The sequence below is a fragment of the Thermobia domestica genome, chromosome 1, assembly GCF_964235325.1.
Source record: "Thermobia domestica chromosome 1, izTheDome1.hap1.1, whole genome shotgun sequence".
Classification (NCBI taxonomy): domain Eukaryota; kingdom Metazoa; phylum Arthropoda; class Insecta; order Zygentoma; family Lepismatidae; genus Thermobia; species Thermobia domestica.
In genome coordinates this window covers 23,705,344-23,726,004 of record NC_137454.1, presented here as the reverse complement: position 1 = coordinate 23,726,004, position 20,661 = coordinate 23,705,344, and the positions used below count along the sequence as shown (strand labels likewise).

The 20,661-nt window shown below is 35.6% G+C and overlaps 1 protein-coding gene across 3 annotated transcripts in view; it reads left to right on the top strand.

The window, feature by feature from the left end:
* The window catches only part of Rab23 (RAS oncogene family member Rab23), a 364,665-nt gene that overhangs the window by 142,746 nt on the left and 201,258 nt on the right, over positions 1-20,661 (top strand). For all 3 annotated transcript variants that reach the window (XM_081755290.1, XM_081755310.1, XM_081755300.1), the window contains exon 2: positions 13,606-13,757. In XM_081755290.1, coding sequence (XP_081611416.1) covers positions 13,725-13,757 — 33 coding nt within the window. In that variant the 5' untranslated portion in view covers positions 13,606-13,724. The remainder of the gene's footprint in view (positions 1-13,605; positions 13,758-20,661) is intronic.

Below are 20,661 nucleotides of genomic sequence, written 5' to 3'. Positions count from 1 at the left end.
TTCATTGACCTCAAAATGCTGTCCCTCGATTTGGTATTCCTGTCCTCTGGTCAATGCACTGCCGGCCTAAGGCTTGAAGTCCCCTGTCTGATGACGCTCTTGGCGAAAGATTGGTTAGCTGTAACGATCACGTAAAGAACTGATCAGAATAATTTTGTTCAATTATATTTGGCTCGTGTCATTCATCTTTTAACATTTTATTCAAGTGTTGACCAGAGATCACTACTTTTACTTTAAATGAGGATACACTTTTCCCTTTGGTGTTGAAAGTGAATTTTTTTTCTTGTTAATCAAAAATTCCTTATTATATACAGACAAGGTCGTGGCAGTGACGGATACAGCCGCGACAGGAAATGTGGCGGATCAAAGAAGAGGGAAAACAAATGTATTTCGTGATCAACACTGCGTGATAACAAGGTCAGCAATAACGAAGAAAGGATGCATGTATTTTGGTATTGAACGGAAATACTTTTATAATACAAACGTGTGGCTGAGACAGAGACAACTAGTGTTGTCAGCGAGACGGGAAAATTTTTTGTCTCGTCTCGAGGAAGGAAGAAGGTAGAAGAAATACGTTTTTAAATTCGAGGCGAGAAATTTGTCGAATCTTGTCGGCAACACTAGTTCATCCAACTCTTAGATCCCATAGTTTGTCTTAATGTTACATGCTCCATATATAACTAAACAACTCTATGGCCTATGGAACCCAGAGGTTCAATCCCGTGTTCACAAAAGCTCTCTATTGGCTTCTGTCCTAAGCCAACTGGATAGTTTCTACATTGTACTCCTATTTCTGCAAGATCTATCTTAGTATTATCCTCCCATTTGCGCCTAGGTCTTCCTAACGGCCGTTTTCCGATTGGATGTCCAGTTAAAAATTTTGAAAGCGTTCCTATTTTCTTCCATTCTTGCTGCCCCCTTGAACCCCCTAGACTTAATGACCCTAACAATGTTTGGTAAACGGTATAAGTTATGCAGTTCCTCGTTCTGAAGTTTCTGCCGTTCCCCATTCCCGTTCGGGTGCCGTGATGGCTCAGTGGTAGAGTGTTCATCCTTTGTGCGTAAGATCCTTGTTTCGATCCTAGATCGCGCCAAGTGGACTTTATGGTGGACGAACCCCGTGTGCGTGGGTTTTCTCGGGATGTTCTCCCGTTTTCCCCCACTTTCTTCATTACACCATTCCATTCATTTGTAATCATCACCGTCTCGTTTAGCCTAGCCGGCATAACCGTGGGACATAAAACTGAAAGATTGCATTTTCCCATTTCCGTTACTCTTGGATCCGAATATTCGTCTCAGAATTTTATTCTCAAATACTTTCAGGACTGCGTTGTTTCATAAATAGAAACTGTAAATTGATAAAGTGGTTGTACAAACACAGTGAAGAGAATTTATCAATACATATGCAAGTTGCTCAACAATTTACGCGAATAATAAATATAATTCAAATGTTGTTACTCTATATATATATTTCGTGGCGTGGAAGAAATTTGATAACTTCTAGTTCACATTTAGAAAATATATTTAGAAAATACACAAGTTTACAAAATATATTTAGAAAATACACATTTAGAAAATACACAATATAAATTTAGAAAATACACAATATATTTAGAAAATACACAAGATAAATTTAGAAAATACAGAAGTTTACAAATTATATTTAGACAATACACAATATATTTAGAAAATACACAAGATAAATTTAGAAAATACTCAAGTTTACAAAATATATTTTAAAATACACAATATATTTAGAAAATACACAAGATAAATTTAGAAAATACACAAGTTTACGAAAATGAAACGAAAAAATGATTAATAACATGTTTGTTAGATACTTATTCTTAAGGAAAAAATACTTTTTAAAAAATTAAATACTTTAGACAGCAGACCCTGACATTGTGTTGAATCAAACATTTAAAGAATAATTACAACTTGTCAGTTGCACACTGTATAAACTTCGTGTTAAGTTACTAACAGCGACGCAGCACCATAGGAGATTCTGAAATTGCAATGTTTAAGCTGCAATACCTGACAAGATTCCTTCACGTCGTATATACACAAATGTTAACCACCAGCTTAGCTATTCTTATCCTCATAAGAAGATAAAGTGTGACATGGGCGGTAGGAAAAACCTACTATTTTTGCTGTTTCTCAAACGGATAAAAAGACATGTTTTTGATGATAGCTTCATTCAGACGTGTGGTTATCTTTTCATAATGAATATGCATTAGTGTCAATATAGCTTTTTAAAATATTACTTTTTTTTCTGATCCACGTGTTTCTCTAATATTTTTATGCCGCGTTTCTTTTTATTGGCTCCCTCCCGTATATCCCTATCTTCCTTGTTCTTAGAAGCTTGTTAAGGTCGTGAATGAAAATATGTTATTAATATTAATATGTTTACCTTGTTAGTTAGTTTGTCGCTTGTACAGTCACCGAAAGATACTTAATACCTGACACGGGTCCGATGAATTTATTTGCGTGTATACAGAATATAAATCCCAGTTTTCGCGACGCGTTGACCTGAATAATTCATAGGTTCTCTGGTGCTATATTCAATGACTAAAAATTTCAGACTCCTAGAGCAAGCAGTGAAGAATCAGTTGTGATCAACTGTAGAGGCAGTTGCTTCCGTACAATGTTTCGCCGTTTTTTCTTGTTTGTTTTTTCTAGTAGATTTAGTTTACCGAGTGGTTCCGAAATTTTTTCCTGAGAGGTGCGAAAGCCTATCAAGACCTGCTGAAATAAAATGAACCGTGAAATTATTTTTAAAGGCTAAAAAAATATTTTTAATTTTATTTTAACTTATTTTCGCACGATTTCCTAAACTTCATATCGAACAAAATTCTCAAACATTAAGATTTTGTTTATGTGAATTTCAAAGTTGTTTAGCAATATTGACTAAAATAAAAAGACAGAAAATTATTAAAATAATAATGATTACAATCAAATCTTTACAACGTTTGAGGATAATTTGATTGAAAATGGAAAATCATTCAACTTTCTTGTAAATTATGTAAACTTATTTTACATTTAAAAATATATAAAATAACATCAAACACCAAGTAATTTAAAGAAATAATTGTATATAATTACACTCGCTTTTGAATACGGATTATAATTATCATTGTAATGTCATGTCGTTCGATTCTCGATAAACCTGAAGAATCTAAATTAAGTATTGATAAATTATTATTCAACACATATGCATGCCTATCTAAAATTTAATCTGGGTCACGTGCACTAAGTATTATTATTATTATTATTATTATTATTATTATTATTATTATTATTATTATTATTATTATTATTATTTACCACATGAAAGTATAATTTCGAAGCTAATTCTAACGCAAAAATTCAGTGCGCCCTGAACATCCACTAAATACCTCCAAAAGATGTTTAAGACCTGGAGCATCGATGTAATCGGCACCTATGAACACCGGTACCTTACATACTTTTACGAGATATACTGATCGCTCTTTCTTCTGTTTGACTCGATATCTCAGCAGTGAAGCCTCTGTCGCCTACCATTCTTACAGAATCTTACAGCGATAGGTAGATTTTCGTAAAATCATGTAGTGATTCTGATAACACCGGTACCTTATATGATTTTTACGAGATCTACCGATCGCTGGAAGAATTTGTAAGAATCGTAGGTGACGGAGGCTTCGTTCCTGAGATATCGAATTGATCAGAAGGTGAAGCGATCGGTACATCTGCATCTCGTAAAATCATATAACGTATCAATGTTAGGGAATTGACATGTGGAATTGACCATCTGTGTGACAAAGCCACAATTACATAGTTTCACAGTACGTATTTGGTATTCCTAATTCTAATCCTAAATTATTTCCTCTACTCTAACTCTTAACTTCTAGTTTGTCAAATCATTCTTGTAGCACAGGGAAAAGAAACTGGCAACCCTACCCGTATTCCACTGGCTTAGTACCGCACCTAGGGTAAGTAGACTATAGCAGATTTCAGATGAGAAACGACATGGCCTTGAGTTGGCTTCACTCGGCGTCCAATTGGCATTGAGCGGTGTTGACAGTTCGCGACAAGCAGTTCTGCACGCTGTCTTCTCGCGCTACTGCGAATCTTGACAATATCACAAGCGCTACTTAGAAATATTGTACTAGCACATTAACTGCTCACTTTACCAAGTAGAGAAAAGAATTACGAACAAATACGTGAAAACTACATCTTTCTATGTCAACTGGTTGTCATGATAGACGCTCTGAAAGGTTTCCATATAAAACAATTAGTAAAACGAACGTTGAGTCCCGCGTCTAATTTCCAGTGGATTTTGTTTCTATTTGCAAATAGAACTCACAACTTTTATTACAGGATAATCAGGGGTGTAGCCAGCAGGTTGTTCTAGGAGAACATTACTTTCGGGGGGAGGCAAGCTTTTCACATATTAAAAGCAGAACAAATTACCTCTTTCACAACATGAAAGCATTTTAACTCACCATACATACATACATACTATGCGCATATTATATTTTCACAATGCTTCCTTATCAAAAGACGGATCTTGACAGTATTGAAGTTAAAAACCGGAGTGTAAAAGATGAATCAATAAGCTATTCATAAGAAAATAAATGCTGTTTATAGCAGTCTGTTTATCTGACTTTGTGTTTATGTAGGTTAAAATACTAAAGGGAAAAAAACTCGAAAAAATATTAACTCCGATATTATTATGCAATAATATAGTAGTGAGTTCACAGTGCACCCAGTTAGGGAAATGAGAATATAAAGCATATGATTAATTTTAGTTGTTTCAATTAGGTATAGAAACCGTATTGATGATGATTGATTTTTTTAAAAAAATCATATTTTATTATAAAGTCCTTCGTTTGCATTAACTGTTAACTAAGTTTATTAAACATATACCAGTCGAACCTCATTTTGGAGCTGGAAATAGTTCGGAAAGACAGAGCCCCCCTTTTCCCCCGTGGCTACATACCTTTGCAATCTGATTCATATACTGTATATACGCCTAACATCGTAAGAATAAAGCATGGGAAGTTGTAATTTGTTTTGAAATTTACTTCAAGATAGACCCTTTCTTATTCGACAGAAGGAACGCAGTATGTTTTCTGTTTCTTTTTTTCTTTCACGTTCCTCTGCCTTATTATGTGCGACTTTTAACACCCTCTTTTCTCCTCTATAAGGGAATCAAAAGCATCAGGCGTCTGAATGGTGTCATAAATTATCGTAACCCAAAACAAACTCGAGCATATCGAGTTGCTTAGGAATCAGATGGATTACTTTCGTGGCAACTATACCAAGCCCAAGCCTGCTACTTGTTATGAAAACGGAGAAGGAAACAAAGGGGCTAGTTGTGTAGAATTCATCAGTGTCTCGTTGCTTTCTTTCGTGGTAGTTCGTTTATTCTCCAAAATTATAGTTGACAATGTCTTTAAGCAAACCGAGTACAGCAGAAGTTTTATTTTCTGTCTTCCTTTTTTTTTTCTTTTTCTTTCAAGTGCTACCAAGTCAAGCTCGAAGAATTATTTATTTTTTGTGTTTACAGTTTTTGAAACCCATAAAAATAAATTTACAAAATTCAGATTCAGACAAAGACGAAATATTAACTGACATAGATGATAGTGAAAGTAGTGTTGAAGACAAGTGTTTAGCATTTCCACTGGAAAAGTTAACATGTAAGTAATTATTCGCTATATATACTTCTAGGATGCACAGTCAAAATTCTTGAGTTTGCTGGAATAGTACATTTACATTGTGAATAATGTTGCCAATGTATGTGTCATAATCTCAACTGGAGGAAGAGCGAGAAGGGAAAGGGGAGTCCGAAATCTGGCAACACCGCGCGGAATATCGTGCTCCATTGGCCACTGCCCGTGATGCTTTACATCTGAAACACACTATAGAATTTATCATCAGGCAGAACACTCATACAGACAAGCCTATTAAACGTTAAGTAATTGCGGTGTACGTTTATAATTTAAAAAAAATCATACAAGCAATGAAAGACGAATTGTTTCCGCAATCATGAAAGTCATTGCTAGTATTACTTTATACGCATAAAATCATGTTTATATGTTTTTAATAGGATGGGCTTGTTATGAGGATAATTTGTTATCGTGTTGAAAGAGCACGTCAGTGAAGTCGCATCTCTGATGAACTCCTTCTAGTGTTCTTCTTCCGCATAATTGTTGCTATTTTTTTCTTCTTTTATCCGTTGGAGAGTGAAGAAACATCATGGTTATCTTAGAACAAATGTTTACTTGGCTTTTCCTTGACAATATCGCAACTATTTTTATGCTTCATTTCTGCCCTTGTATGTACTGTAAGGCATCCACATTTTACTGACACCGAAAAATGTTGAATTATAGTGTCTGTTGACAGTGGGAGCAAGATGCACCATGCTCGACAAGTTCTACAGAGCCAACATGTTCCTATGTTGTTTTCTTTTTTCTTTTCTTTTTCTTTTTCTTTTCTTTTTTTAAATTTTCTTTCGTTCCGCTTATGAAGGCTGTTGCCAATGTCTTCTTCCAACGCCAATGAGCGATGTTGGAAGCTGCAAACGGCATCCATTCTTCAAGGTTATGAGGCCACTGTTCGTTCAATCAAGAATTTATTTTTGAAAGAGGTTTAAGGGTTACATATAGAAATATGTAGACGGTAGTTTCAAAGCAGAAGGTTGAAGAAGCAACCATACAATAACATTAGCACTCAAATTTATACATGTCCTCACATTTGACAGAGTAATGATTAATTGAAAGTCCAATATTTTGCATATTCTACAATTGTATAATTTATCAAGGTTTTGAGACAAATTCTTTTTTCTGTTCCAATTGGATTTGCTATCCACCCTTCTAATTAGTATCCTTCCTTGATAAAAACAGCATTAAAAAAAAAACTACTACGGTAAGAATACTTCATTGCCCTTTACTCCGAACTGAAAAGTAAAAAAAAAAAAAAAAAGTTTTCACTTATAAATATAAATTAGATGTTAAACTAACTGTAATTCAGAGGCCTTCAGATTTACATAATGGGTGATACTAATAATAAGGCTAAAACTTCTGACTTACGTTTATTTTTAAATTGACTGAAAAGTTAATAATAAGTTAATTACAAGTAATTATAAGTAATTATAATTAATAAGTTAATTATAAATTTGTATTAATAACTGAAAAGTTGTTTGAGTTCGGAACAAAGTGTGATGAAGTAGTTTCGCCGTGGTCGGTTTGTTTCTTTATTAATCAAGTTTATTTATTTATTTATTTTCGATTGTTAAACCCTACTTATAAAACGTGTAAGTTCTGTAAACTGACTAACCAGGAACTTCATAATACTGTTTCATGCCCTTAGAATCAAACAAGGAAGTTGTAAGCGTTCCATTTCACTGTTAGCAAAACCATTTTGCAAATTTCACAGCTGACTGTCTTCTCAAACCTCTTTTACAATATGTTTTCTTCTCTTTGTGTCAGTAACATTTTTATAACTATTTTTTGTATTTAGTGTATATACTTTCACTCGAAGATTTTAGCAACATTTTTTTCTTCCCTTTTTCTGTTCTGTTTCTTGGAATGTAGCGGTAGGTTCAATGAGCAGCTATTGTCTGTATATTAGAATTGTTGCTCATCTTAGGATGTGAATTACGGTTTTCTGCGTCTTTTACATACCCAAACGTTACTGTGATTGAAACATAGAGGGTCTTTTATGTACCAAAACAGAAATGTACTGTGGCACATCATACTAAAAAAATAAGAAAAAGGATATATCATATACGAGAAGCATCTAGAAAGTAAATTCCGAAAATGCCCCAAAGATGTACCCCAAAAAATGCCCCAAAGACTGGCCAGAGTAAGATGTGCTTGCGCAGGAACGGAGAAGAAACATGTGTCATCTGGCAAAGATCCACCGAGATTTGTATGTAATATATGAACCAGGTGTCATGATTGACTGGTCATCTTTGACCATCTCCTCTGCAGCCCCGACCTCACGCTCAGTGACTTCTTTCTGTGTTCCTTCACCTGAAGCAGTTCCTGGCTAGACAATGTTTCGACGGGTGAGATAGTTGTGACACCTTGGTTCCAGTTCTTGGTAGCAGGATTCCTTGACAAAGGCACCCAAAAGCTGGTGCCACGATACCACAAATACCTCAACAAGGATGGTGCATATATTGAAAAGTAGGGTATGTACACTAAATCCCCAATAATAAAAAAAATTACTTCTGATGTTTGTCCTCCATTTTACATTTCATTAGAGCTTACTTTCCGGATGTGCTTCGTATACTATAGTAATGAGTTCTGTGCGGAAAAATTAGTTCTTCATTCATTTTTATCTTAACGCTTACTTAATTATTAACGGATTAACGTTTAACAGTTTTCCAATTATTGTTCTAAAAAGGATTTTGAGTTTTCTCCCCGAAAATTTGATTCAAAATGGAAATTTTATTACCCATAAGACGGGAACCAAAGGACGCACAGGAAAATATTTCCAATTGTGTGTACTTTGAGAAGGATTGGCACCTGTCCCGAATTAGGCAGAACATCCCAATTAAAAAAAAAAGTTCCGAATTATGCCTGCGAGGGACGTATTATATGGCGCGACTGTATCCAAAACTTTTACCAAATATGTGTCAGGAATTCTTAGTGTCATTTATAAATTTCGACCCTCGATGTGTTCTTATGACCATCGATATATCGATATGGTTCTATCGCTAAAGTTTTACGTATTGGTAGTAGTGACATTACCGCCAATAATATTATTCTTGAACGATTCAATGGTTCATAACTTTTGTTCAACTAGCCACCAACAAGCTGACACTGCGACTTTTCTAATTCGGGCGTTTTCGGTTTAATGTTGAGTTGATTTTGAGTTTTACGTCCCGTTCAACAGCGAGGCTATATGAGACGTGGACCTACTGATTAACGTGGAATCCGAACCACATGAGCTCCCGCCGGGAATCGAACCCGGGTCTCCCACGCCAAAGGCGCGTAGCTAACCGCTTAGCCACGGAGGAGCTCTGTTTTCGGTTTAAATTTTCATTCATGAATATACTATGTATTTCTTTCTATTATTCTCCATTTTTTTTTTTTCATGTAAAAGTTTGATTATGAGGAACTGGAGATTTGCACATGTTCGATAAGTGTGTCCCGTTTGAGGCTCACGAAAGGATGGCCACGCTATTTTTTGAGTCGTACGTAACTTTTGAGTAACCTCATTCAAAATGTTTTCACTTTATGTTGGTCGCCACAGAATCCCGCCATGTTCAGGGAGCTCTTTGAAATTCTACCCATCCTGTTTTGGTTTTTCCTTTCTCCCAAAATTAATCGGCTTGTTCCTAATATTTGATAAAGAATTAAATTATACCTAGTGAACTAATCCTTGCCGCCATTTCGTTAATCTATTATTACCAAACCTCGGTGGCTTTGGAAACGTTATATGTGAAGCTTGCTATAAATATCGGGAGAGACATTGCGTATCACGATTTCAATTACACGCTTAGATGGTCTACTGCGGTATCTATTCCCTCACATGTAAAATCGCTTTTTACACTTGTGTCTACTCCACACCAGTGCGTCGGTAAGGAAAATAAAGTGGGAATATCCTAACATAAAGTTAACATGTTTTAATGGCTATAATTTGTATTTTAGATAAGGGATTCTCAATCTTTGAGTTGAAAAATTCCTCTATCACATTTAACCCTAATTAGCCTTATCACCAACGAGACGAGAGAGATGAGGCAGAGTTTTCATGACAAGATCGAGATGAGACGAGATGAGATCTAATAGAATATACTATTTTAGAGATCAGGTAGATACATATCACGTCTCATGTGTAATATTAAGTGCATTAACAGTTTTCATTAGATGTGATTAACAAATGAATGTGCTAATATTGCGGATGAAGGACTAAATAGCTCATATCTTGTTTTCACTAAATAATTGAGTAAGAAGGTAAATCATCATCTTTGAAGAAAGTGTATTTTATTGCGTATGATATTCAAGCGAAAACCAAGTACATACCCAGAGAAGCCTCTATTTTCAGAATGACTCACAATTGCAACTTCCCTTGCTTATGAAAAATAATGAATATATATATAAAGCCTTCGGGTAGGTGAGAACACGCCCCCAGACCCTGAAATTTCCTTCGGTTTGTCATATGTTGAATTTTAAGGAATTTCGAGATATGGACAATTGTAACACCCAACCCTTTTTCTTCCCTTTCAAGAGAAACATCGAAAAACACTGAAACCCGTCTTTAATTAGTTTAAATGATTAGTTTAAATTAGTTTAATGGTTTAGTGTAAATACCAAATTTCATAAATCTAACATTAACAGATTTTGAGATATGGCCGTCTAATTTCAACAATTGTAACAATCTTTTTTCATCCCTTTTTTTCTGGAGGCAATATCAGAAAGCACTGAAAAGGCCTGTAATTATTTTAAATGAAAAATCTAACAAGGAAGGGTCACGCAGTGTCTCCTCTGAGATCCGAACGAGACAATTGTGTTTGCATTTGATATGTCATAACTAGATGAATCCCAGTTATACGTGCCACCGGGAGGAATATCGTGAGTTACAACATATTTTGTAATGTAAGAACTACAAAAAATTACCTAGCAGAATAGTTTGAACCGAGTCATATGTTCGAAAATGGTTGGGTAAGTGGGAAACTCGGCCAACACGTATCCCATCATTTTCAACTACAAACTTTTTGGGGTAAAACACTTTGCCCCAGGGTCTCCCGCAGGGTCCCAGACGGGGTCCAACTCAAAATTTTAAATGGCAAGGGGGGTTAAATGGCACATTATTTGAAAGCTGTTCTAAAATGAAAGAAAATGCAGTAAGTTTCGACTCTCTACAACAACCCTGTGCAAAATGGCAACGGGTCAAAGCGTAAACAAAAACTTAATTGAAAAGTCCATGGTCATTCATATAAATCGGAAACGGTGAGACAAATGTGAAAACAGGAAAGGAAGTGTGGCATTATTTTCAAAGTACAACGATTTAAGTGAAAACGTCTTGTCCCAGGGTCCCACATAGTGCCGGGTGGGGTCCAACTAAAAAGTTTCAAATGGCAAGAGAGGTAGGACATCGTTTGAAAGTTCTTGTTAAGTGAAAGACGATGGAGCACGTCTCGACTTTCTACGACAACCCTGTTCAAAATTGCAGTTGGTCAAAATGTAAACAAAAACTTAATTGAAAATATATGGCCACCGCGATGGCCGCTTAAAACCTATATCGAAAGGATAAGCATACCAAACTGCTGAAGCTAGGAAAACAAATTTGGCATTATTGTTGATTAGTAAGTGACTAAAATAATGAAAATGTTCAAAGACGCGACATCTTGAGTTCAAAATGCCGCACTATTTATCGAACGTATATCCAGCTCACACCACTGGTGTTGGAGAACGAACGTTTATGGTTAATAGTAGATATCCACAAAATATCAGAGTATAGTCTGTAATCCAATTTGGCTGCCAGCGTGAAAAATGAGTTTGTATATAAATATGTTATTTCTTGGAATACTGTGACCAAATCAACAAAGTTTGACGCAGCTCGATGTAATGAAATGACTTACACATGGTTGGTACTACTCGTCAATCTTGCAATTTTATTTTATTTTATTTATTATTATTATTATTATTATTATTATTATTATTATTATTATTATTATTATTATTATTATTATTATTTGTATATTTGGTATTGCTTGAAGTATTGCGATCAAACCAACGAATGGCATACAAATGTAACCATCACGAATACGTTACAATAGAGCCCCCAACCTACTGGTGCAGCAAGTTCTTTCTGTATGAACTACGTATGACAAAATTAGAAAAATACCCGAAGGTATACAACTTCCATTTAGCAATATGAGTAGGAAGTCAGAGTTGTGTGTTCATCGCATATTCGTTATATTCAAGTAAATAATGTCGAGAGAACCGTGACGAATATGCATTAAGAAGAAAACATATATGTGTTGTTACCGAATGAAATAATAGTTGAAGTGAATCGAAATTCAATTGTTCTTTAGTCTTCCTATTATTTCTAGATACGTAATAGAGAAAAAATAGAGATTTAGATTTGTACTGTTATGAATGACATAGATTTTAAGCGGCCATCTTGGGTTCAAGATGGCCATAGTTTTTCAATTAAGCTTTTGTTTACATTTTGACCCGCCGCAATTTTGGACAGGATTGTCGTAGAAAGTCAAGTTTTGCTCAATCTACTTTCATTAAACAAGATCTTGCAAACGATGAGCTGCCATTTGAAACTTTTTAGTTGAAGTCCACGTGAGACCATGTGGGCACCCTGGGACAAGACGCTTTAACTTAAATTGTTGTACTTTGAAAATAATGCCACACTCCCTTTCCTATTTTCATACTTGTCTCACCGTCTCCGATTTATAGGAGTGACCATGGACTTTTCAATTAAGTTTTTGTTTACATTTTGACCCTCCGCCATTTCGCACAGGGTTATCGTAGAGAGTCAAAACTTGCTGCATTTTCTTTCATTTTACAACAGCTTTCAAACGATGTGCTACTTAACCCCCCTTGCAATTTAAAAATTTTGAGTTGGACCCCGTCTGGGACCCTGCGAGGACCCTGGAGAAAACTTTCTTTTTATCCGAAAAAGTGTGTCCTTGAAAATGATGGAATACGTATTGTCCGAGTTTTCCATTTACCCAACCGTTTCCGAACAAATGACTCGGTTCAAACTATTCTGCCAGCTTTGCAGCTTTTATATTACAAAATATGTAACTCATGACATTCCGCCCGGTGGCACGTATAACTTTGGGATTCGTCTAGTTATAACATATCAAATGCAAACACAATTGTCTCGTTCGGATCTCAGCGGAGCCCCTGCGTGGCCCTTCCTTGTAAGTACCAACTCACATGTCTGTAACTTTAAGGAATTTCGAGATATTTAGATTTTTCCAATGTTAACAATTGTAACCCTATTGTTTTTCTACCCGCCTTTTTCTTCCCTTCTAGGTGATATATATATATATATATATATATATATATATATATATATATATATATATATATATATATATATATATATATATATAAAATCTAAAAGATCTGTATAATTATTGTAAATGAAAAATGCATATACTGAATTTCAGGTCTCTAACATTTAGAGATTCCGACATTGGGCTGTTTTAAGATAATAAATGCCACTTCTCTTACCCCTTTTCCCTGTCGAATTAAAAAAAAAAAATCCTTCCCTAGTGGTACCATACATCACAAAACCTATGTTATGTTCAAATTTTAAGTTTATGGCTTTAAACGGTTTGGTCTGAGCATTGCTCAGTCATTCATGACTTCTTCTTTTATACAGTATAGACTGTCTAAATACGAGTATTTTAAGGAAAACCCATAATGCATGCTCATTCCCTGACTATAAACATGAATGATGATTTAGTTTCTGGAATAACATTGGGTCTTTCTTTATAAGGGGTCGGTGAACTTGAATACTATTCAAGATGAGTCCCAGATTGGAAAAGGTTAACAAACAGTGTTCTAGTTCAACATATTTGATATATTTTTTTTTTTTAAAATGTATAATTTTAATTCCTATTCGTTTTCTTTTGTTTCTTTTCAGTGTGAAAACTGCAAAGACAAAGAGAGATATTTACTTTGTGAGACGTGTGCGTCATGAGCGCGTCGTTGTTGTCTCTAGTGTTTTTCTGTGGCGCAGTGTAATTGGATGAGCAGGCAAAGATGAGGGAAGAAGAATTGGAAGTGGCAATTAAGGTAAGTGGATTGCATTCTATTTGATTTTTTTGTTGTTGTTGTTGCAGCTCCCCCTGCCTGCTCTTTATATCTTTCTTTCTTGTCTCTGCTCTGTATCCGTTCACTAACGACTTCGAAATGGTTTCGTGTTCCTGTTGCACCAGATGCCTAAATGAAGAAGAAAGTGCATTGTATTTGCCGCCGTATAGAACGCATCACATTTTCTGTATTCATCTTTGAAAAAAAAAAAAGTTATTACAAGCAGTAGGCTATGTGTGTCACTATTAAGAGTAGGTATACAGAGTGTTTCAAAACAACACCAACAACGTTTGGGAGGTGATTCTGACACCAAAATAAGACAAAATGTATAGATCAACCTGGGTGCACAAATGCTTTGTTTCGGAGTTATAGGCTGCCGAAAACATGAAAAAAATGAAGTTTAAAGGTCTATAGCTCCAAAACTATGAGATCTACCATAGTCGGATCCAGACTTCACTTACGAATTAATATGTGCTCTATCCAAAAATCCATGTTTCAGAATCCTAAGGTACTCACGCAACAATTTTTATAGAGGGAGTTTGGCTACGGGGCATATAATTTGAAGTACTCATCAACTACCTCTATAAAAATTGTAGCGGAATACCGCATGATTCTAAAACATGGAAATTTGGATAAGGCACATACTAGTTCCTAAGTGAAGTCTTGACCCGACAACGGCAATTCCCATAGTATTGGAGCTATGGATCTTTAAAGTTAATCTTTTTTCATGTTTTCGGAAGCCTATAGCTCCGAAAGGAAGCATTTGTGCACCCAGGTTGGTCTGTTTTTTTTTTTTTTTGTCGTATCTTGGTGTCAGGAATCACCTCCCAAACGTTGTCGGTGTTGTTTTGAAACACCCTTGTATGTAAGTCCCATTTAATGTGTTTGGTCAAGATACGTTATCAAAAACAACAGCCAAAACATGGTTCAGTCCTTTTCGTCCTGTAAATGTTGATGTCCAAGACGCTTCTCGCAGTAGGCGATTAATCGCAGCAAAACTGGATGATAGTCTAGAAAAATTTAAGCAAGACGATATGGAGTCGCCAATTACTCCGAAAGGTAGCATTTGTACATCCAGGTTGGTCTATACTTTTTGTCTTATCTTGGTGTCAGGAATCACTCCCCAAACGTTGTCGGTGTTTTAAAACACCCAGTACATACTAGCTGAAATACCCATTCTTCGCATGGGTCATAAAATATCTATTAAATAAACTGAACAACGAAAGGAAAAAAAATATCGGCCATTTTCTACTACTTTTACATATCCCGCTAAACGCCTCCTGAGACGCCATGGTTCGAAATTTAAAGAAAAAGGCCTCTGGCCCCTAGCCGATGGATGCTGTATTTGGAAGTCAACGCCGGTGAGACTATCACCATTCATCTAAGCGACCGAGAAAACTATGGATTTGAAACTAATATCGGTCATTTTGGATTATTTTTACATGTCTCGGTAATCTCCCCTCACAGGTGACACCGGCCTGCATACAATGGTAGCGGCATATGAAAGTCATCGCTAATGGAAGTGTCACCATTGATCTCAGCGACCGCGAAAACTATGGATTTGACACTAATATCGATCAGTTTGGATTATTTGCACATGTCTCGGTAGAATCCTCGATGACCCCGGTCCGCAGCCGAATGGGGTGAATTTGGAAGTTAATGCGATCGGAATTTCACTATTGATCTCAGCGACTGCGAAAACTATGAATTCGATACTAATATCGGCCATTTTCTACTACTTTTACATGTCCCGGTAAACGCTCCCACCTGAGACCCCTCTGATTCGAATTAAAAAAAAAACGCTTCGTCTTGGTGTGGGGCCTGAATCAAGGTACCCATGACCAAAATTTGGTAACTCTTGGTTCAGTCGTCAGATCGGTACATATATATAGGTCAGTACATATTGGTTTGTTTTTATAGGCCTATAAAGGAAATTGCTGAGCATCGTTATTATGTGGCGAAAGAAATACGTTGTAATTGAAGATCATATTATGGTTTGTAAACTATAGAGGATTGTTAACTTTCTTCTTTTAGTAATTAGCTTTTAATTTAGCTTCAACCACTTCTAAAGGTGGTTCGTATCGTTTTTGTAGCAATTCATTTATTGCTCCAAGCTATTAACTACAGGGTCAATTTTATCAGAATTAAAACAGATTATTTTTCGTCTTTCTAAATTTGTCTTTGCTTCCTGAGAAGAAGAAAAAAAATCTAACAGCATTGGTTTATTTATTTTTGTTTATTTTTATTTATTTATTTTTTTAATAAGCAAGATAGAAAAGAAAATATGGAGGAATATCATAATCGTTGCATGGTTCCAGCCTTCGTCGGTCAAAATCAACTGAAGGATGACCGATAGTGTTTGTAAACAATAAAAAAGAAAAACTTGTAAAAGGAAACAGTAGTTCGTGTTATTGTTTGTATAAAATGAGGCGATATTCACGCACTGTTGCCAAGTAGGTCTTGCTCATCTTACGTACTACGTAAATCAAGTGTTACGTGTTATTGAGATTTTTTTTTTTTTGCCATAATGATAGACAGTGCAGTAACGTTAGTAGCGACTAAACTTTATTATTACGAAATTTAATTATAGACCACTTTCTGAAGAATTGAGAGGCAGAGTAAAGTTACGTTTTAAAATTTTATGAAATGGGAAAGATCGAAGGATAATATTCCCTCCTCAGTATGGCGAATAACCCTATAAAATGGTGCCTGAAACGTTTATATCTTATTCTATCTCTAGCAGTCTGTAGATGACAGACATGACAGAAATCTAGAGCGATTTTGGTTGTACTGTTAGCCCCTATAAAGGAAAAAAAAATATATTATATGAGTTAGCGGGAAATGAAATTAGTGCACCAAGGTATATTCCATCTTTGATGTTGTCCCTGTACTGAAAACATAAGTATCTAACTAGTAAGTAGTACATTTTTTCGGATTCTAATGGAAAATAGATTTGAGAAGTGTAAACCACGTTAAGTCTGCTTTTCTCTGACTTTTTTTTCCCCGTTGAAATCAACTCTGAGGTACACTTATGTCCAAAATTATTGTCGCATGTCTATAAATATGTTGCTGTAGGAATATAATTTGATAACGAATTCGCCCGGTATTTCTTATCATGTTAGTATGTGTATAATCTGCAAAGACATGTATGGGGAAAATATCATGTCAAAAGAGCAGTAAATAAGAACAATATAACGAAAATAAAACTTTCTTCTCCATTTAGCAACATTTTGTTTTACTCATTCTAATTTTCGTTTTTATATTTTTTTTTCCCTATGAAATTTACTACAAATATACATTTCCCGATTACACACATAGTATCAGCATTAAAATTGCCCTACATCATCATTATCAAATTATATTATTACTAGAATATAGTTATAGATAAGCGACAATCATTTTGGGCATGAGTGTACCTGCTATCTGTGATTAAAATGACACCGCCTAACACACATAAGATACAAGTGGAAAATGGGTTAAAGTTGGCCTGTTATGCTAGACTCTGTTAAGTCCTTAATTGCTTCTCTTCTTAAGAAGCATATTGGACCTAAACATGGGCCTCCGACCAATAATTTTTTTTGAGTATTATAAGTCAGTTATTTTTAACGAAGATGATTCAAGATCCATTGCCTCTTAAGCTCGACGCTCTGACAACGAGTATCCTGGGGGGGGATGAAATGAAATGAAATCTTGCAGTTTGGCGTCCCATAATTATGCCTTTAAGGCCAAAGGAGACGATGATTGAGTCAAGTGAGTGATTATGAAAAAATTAGTGGAATGAGAATGTGGAAGGAAACGGGAGTATTCCGAGAAAACCCCACGGACAGATGTCCATTAGAAACTTATTTGGCCTCCCGCACAAGACATAAACGTTGTAGCACTGGGTCACCACCTTCTGAAAGTGGACCGTAGTTTCACAACATAAGGGGAAACTCCATTTGCATAGTGGGGGCGCGGTGGCTCAGTGGTAGAGCGTTCACCTCCGGTGCTTGGGGTCCCTGGTTCGATCCCAGCTCGCGCCGTGTGGACTTTGTGGTGGACAAACACCATGCTCGTGGGTTTTCTAAGGGTTATCCCGTTTCCTCCCACTTTCTTCATTCCAGCATTTCATTCATTTCGCATCATCACCGTCTCCTTTAGTCTAACCGGCATAACCGTGGGACGTTAAACTTAAAAGATTTCATTTCATTTTTCCATTTACATAATTCTAATATTATTGTGCAGGACCCAAGCTTGAGAAAACTAAAACATAGAAATGCTATAAATCTTAATAGGTGGTATATTGACAATTTTGCTTGTATCGTGAGAATTCTTTGGGATGGAAAAAAGTTCCAACGATAAATTATCCGTCATACGTAAATTATTAGGGAAGGTGAAAATAACAAGTTCATTAGCGGTCCATAATAAGTCTGGTGACCTTTTAATTATGTGATCCTTTTAGCATGCCTGGCGAAACACGTCGACTTCAACATAACCTTATTCATTTTGTTCTTGCATCGGTGGTTAAATAAGATTATATGTATTCAGAGTGGCATCTGAGCAAAATAATAAACAAAAATTCCTGTTCTCACCATTTCAAATTTATATACAGCGTTCCACATTTGTCTTAATACCAAGTACAAAAAAAAAGTTTATTATTATTTTATTATGATTTTTGTGTTTCCGGTGTAAGTAACAAACAGAACAACATTGCAAAATGTTATTCTCAGTATTGAAAATAAGAAACAAAACATAAACAATAGTATTCGCAAACTTAAATGAAAGAAAGAATAAAAGACATTAAAATATATCTGTTTTAAAGGTTGTACGCTAAGTGAAATAATGCCAAAATAACTGTTGATTTTTCCTAAGCGCCATTAAAAGAAATATTCTCCCGTGATATAAAATTGTCGGCGTGGTTTTTGATCTTGACAATTAAAATTTTATTCAGCACTTTGTCCACATGTGCGCAAATGAGTGAAAGAGGAAAACAGAGAATTAACATATACTGTACATTAGAAATTCAATTTATATATAGTGTGTTTCTTTGAAGTTGTCTTAACATTCAGTATAATACTCGTATTATTTACGTTTGAAAAGTGTGTCAGAACAAGGTAATGGTAATAAGTGAAAAAATGATAATGACAGCAAATATAACAATCTTTAGGGAGCACAGTGACTCACAAGTAAACCTTACGTTTGGGTGAATCGAGTTGCTGACTGAGACACATATGAGAAAGTAGTACTAAATGTGGTCAGTATTTCAGTAAAGTTGTAGGTGCGAAGCTCCAGGGGTTTAGGAGATACAGCTACCAGAACATCACATGGAAGTACAGAATAGTCTTCATACAGTTGGAGGTAAAAGCTCTGTAAGACCTCTTGTAACGACAAAAGGTGAATAACAAATATATGGGTACATATTAGGACTAGGGGGAAGTCATATAGTAAGGGTATACCTGACGGTGGCCATCTTGAAATCCGCCATTTTGAATTAAGGTTAAGTTTTAAAAATAGGAATAGGGTCATGTGATACATGGTTTAAGGCGCAAATTTAATCAGAAGAACAATGGTGACGTTAATTTTGATTTACGCGCAATTGGTAAAAAGTTACAGGGAAATAAAATATTGTTGCAGCATATGTATTAGTCCTTTACCCCACCTTGTAAATTTTGTGTTAATGATAATAATTAAATAAAAATCAGGTGGATAAATATTAGGTCTATGGAAAGAGTTGTCTTGATGGCGGCCATGTTTAAACCCGCCATTTTGAATCAGACAAAAGTTTTAAACAAAACGCATAACAGTGACACCTTGTTAGTAGCAAATTTTACCATAAACCCAACGGTATAACCATTTTTGCCTTATCATTAACCAGCACAAAATTAAATGGGAATAGATAATGCGATAGATGACTTCGGGCTAGAAGTTAATCAGAAATGCAATGGTGGCGTTACAGTGTTAGTTTTTTGATGCTGTATTTGCACGCCATTTCGTTGTTTTTCTTGTATCCTGTTCACATCTATTTCTCGCTCGCTATTTAAAACTTTTGTCTGATTCAAATGGCGGATTTGAACAGGGCCGCCATCAAGGCAACTCTTACCATAGACCTAATATTTATCCACCTGATTTTTATTTAATTATTATCATTAACACAAAATTTACAAGGTGGGGTAAAGGACTAATACATATGCTGCAACAATATTTTATTTCCCTGTAACTTTTTACCAATTGCGCGTAAATCAAAATTAACGTCACCATTGTTCTTCTGATTAAATTTGCGCCTTAAATCATGTATCACATGACCCTATTCCTATTTTAAAAACTTAACCTTAATTCAAAATGGCGGATTTCAAGATGGCCGCCGTCAGGTATACCCTTACTATATGACTTCCCCCTAGTCCTAATATGTACCCATATATTTGTTATTCACCTTTTGTCGTTACAAGAGGTCTTACAGAGCTTTTACCTCCAACTGTATGAAGACTATTCTGTACTTCCATGTGATGTTCTGGTAGCTGTATCTCCTAAACCCCTGGAGCTTCGCACCTACAACTTTACTGAAATACTGACCACATTTAGTACTACTTTCTCATATGTGTCTCAGTCAGCAACTCGATTCACCCAAACGTAAGGTTTACTTGTCAGTAGTAGAGCGTTTACCTCTGGTGTGTGAGGTTCCTGGTTCGATCTACGGCTCCGGTTTCTGGTAAACAACATCGTGCCCATGAGTTTTCTCGGAGTACTCCAGTTGCCTCCCACATCCTCATCCCGCCAATTCTTTCATCATTATTCACTTGCTTTATCATTGTTTCCCATAGCCTAACGGGCATAATCGTGGGACGTTAAGCTGAAACATTTTATTTCATTTCAATAACTATCTTTACAGATATATCAAGAGCTTTTGATC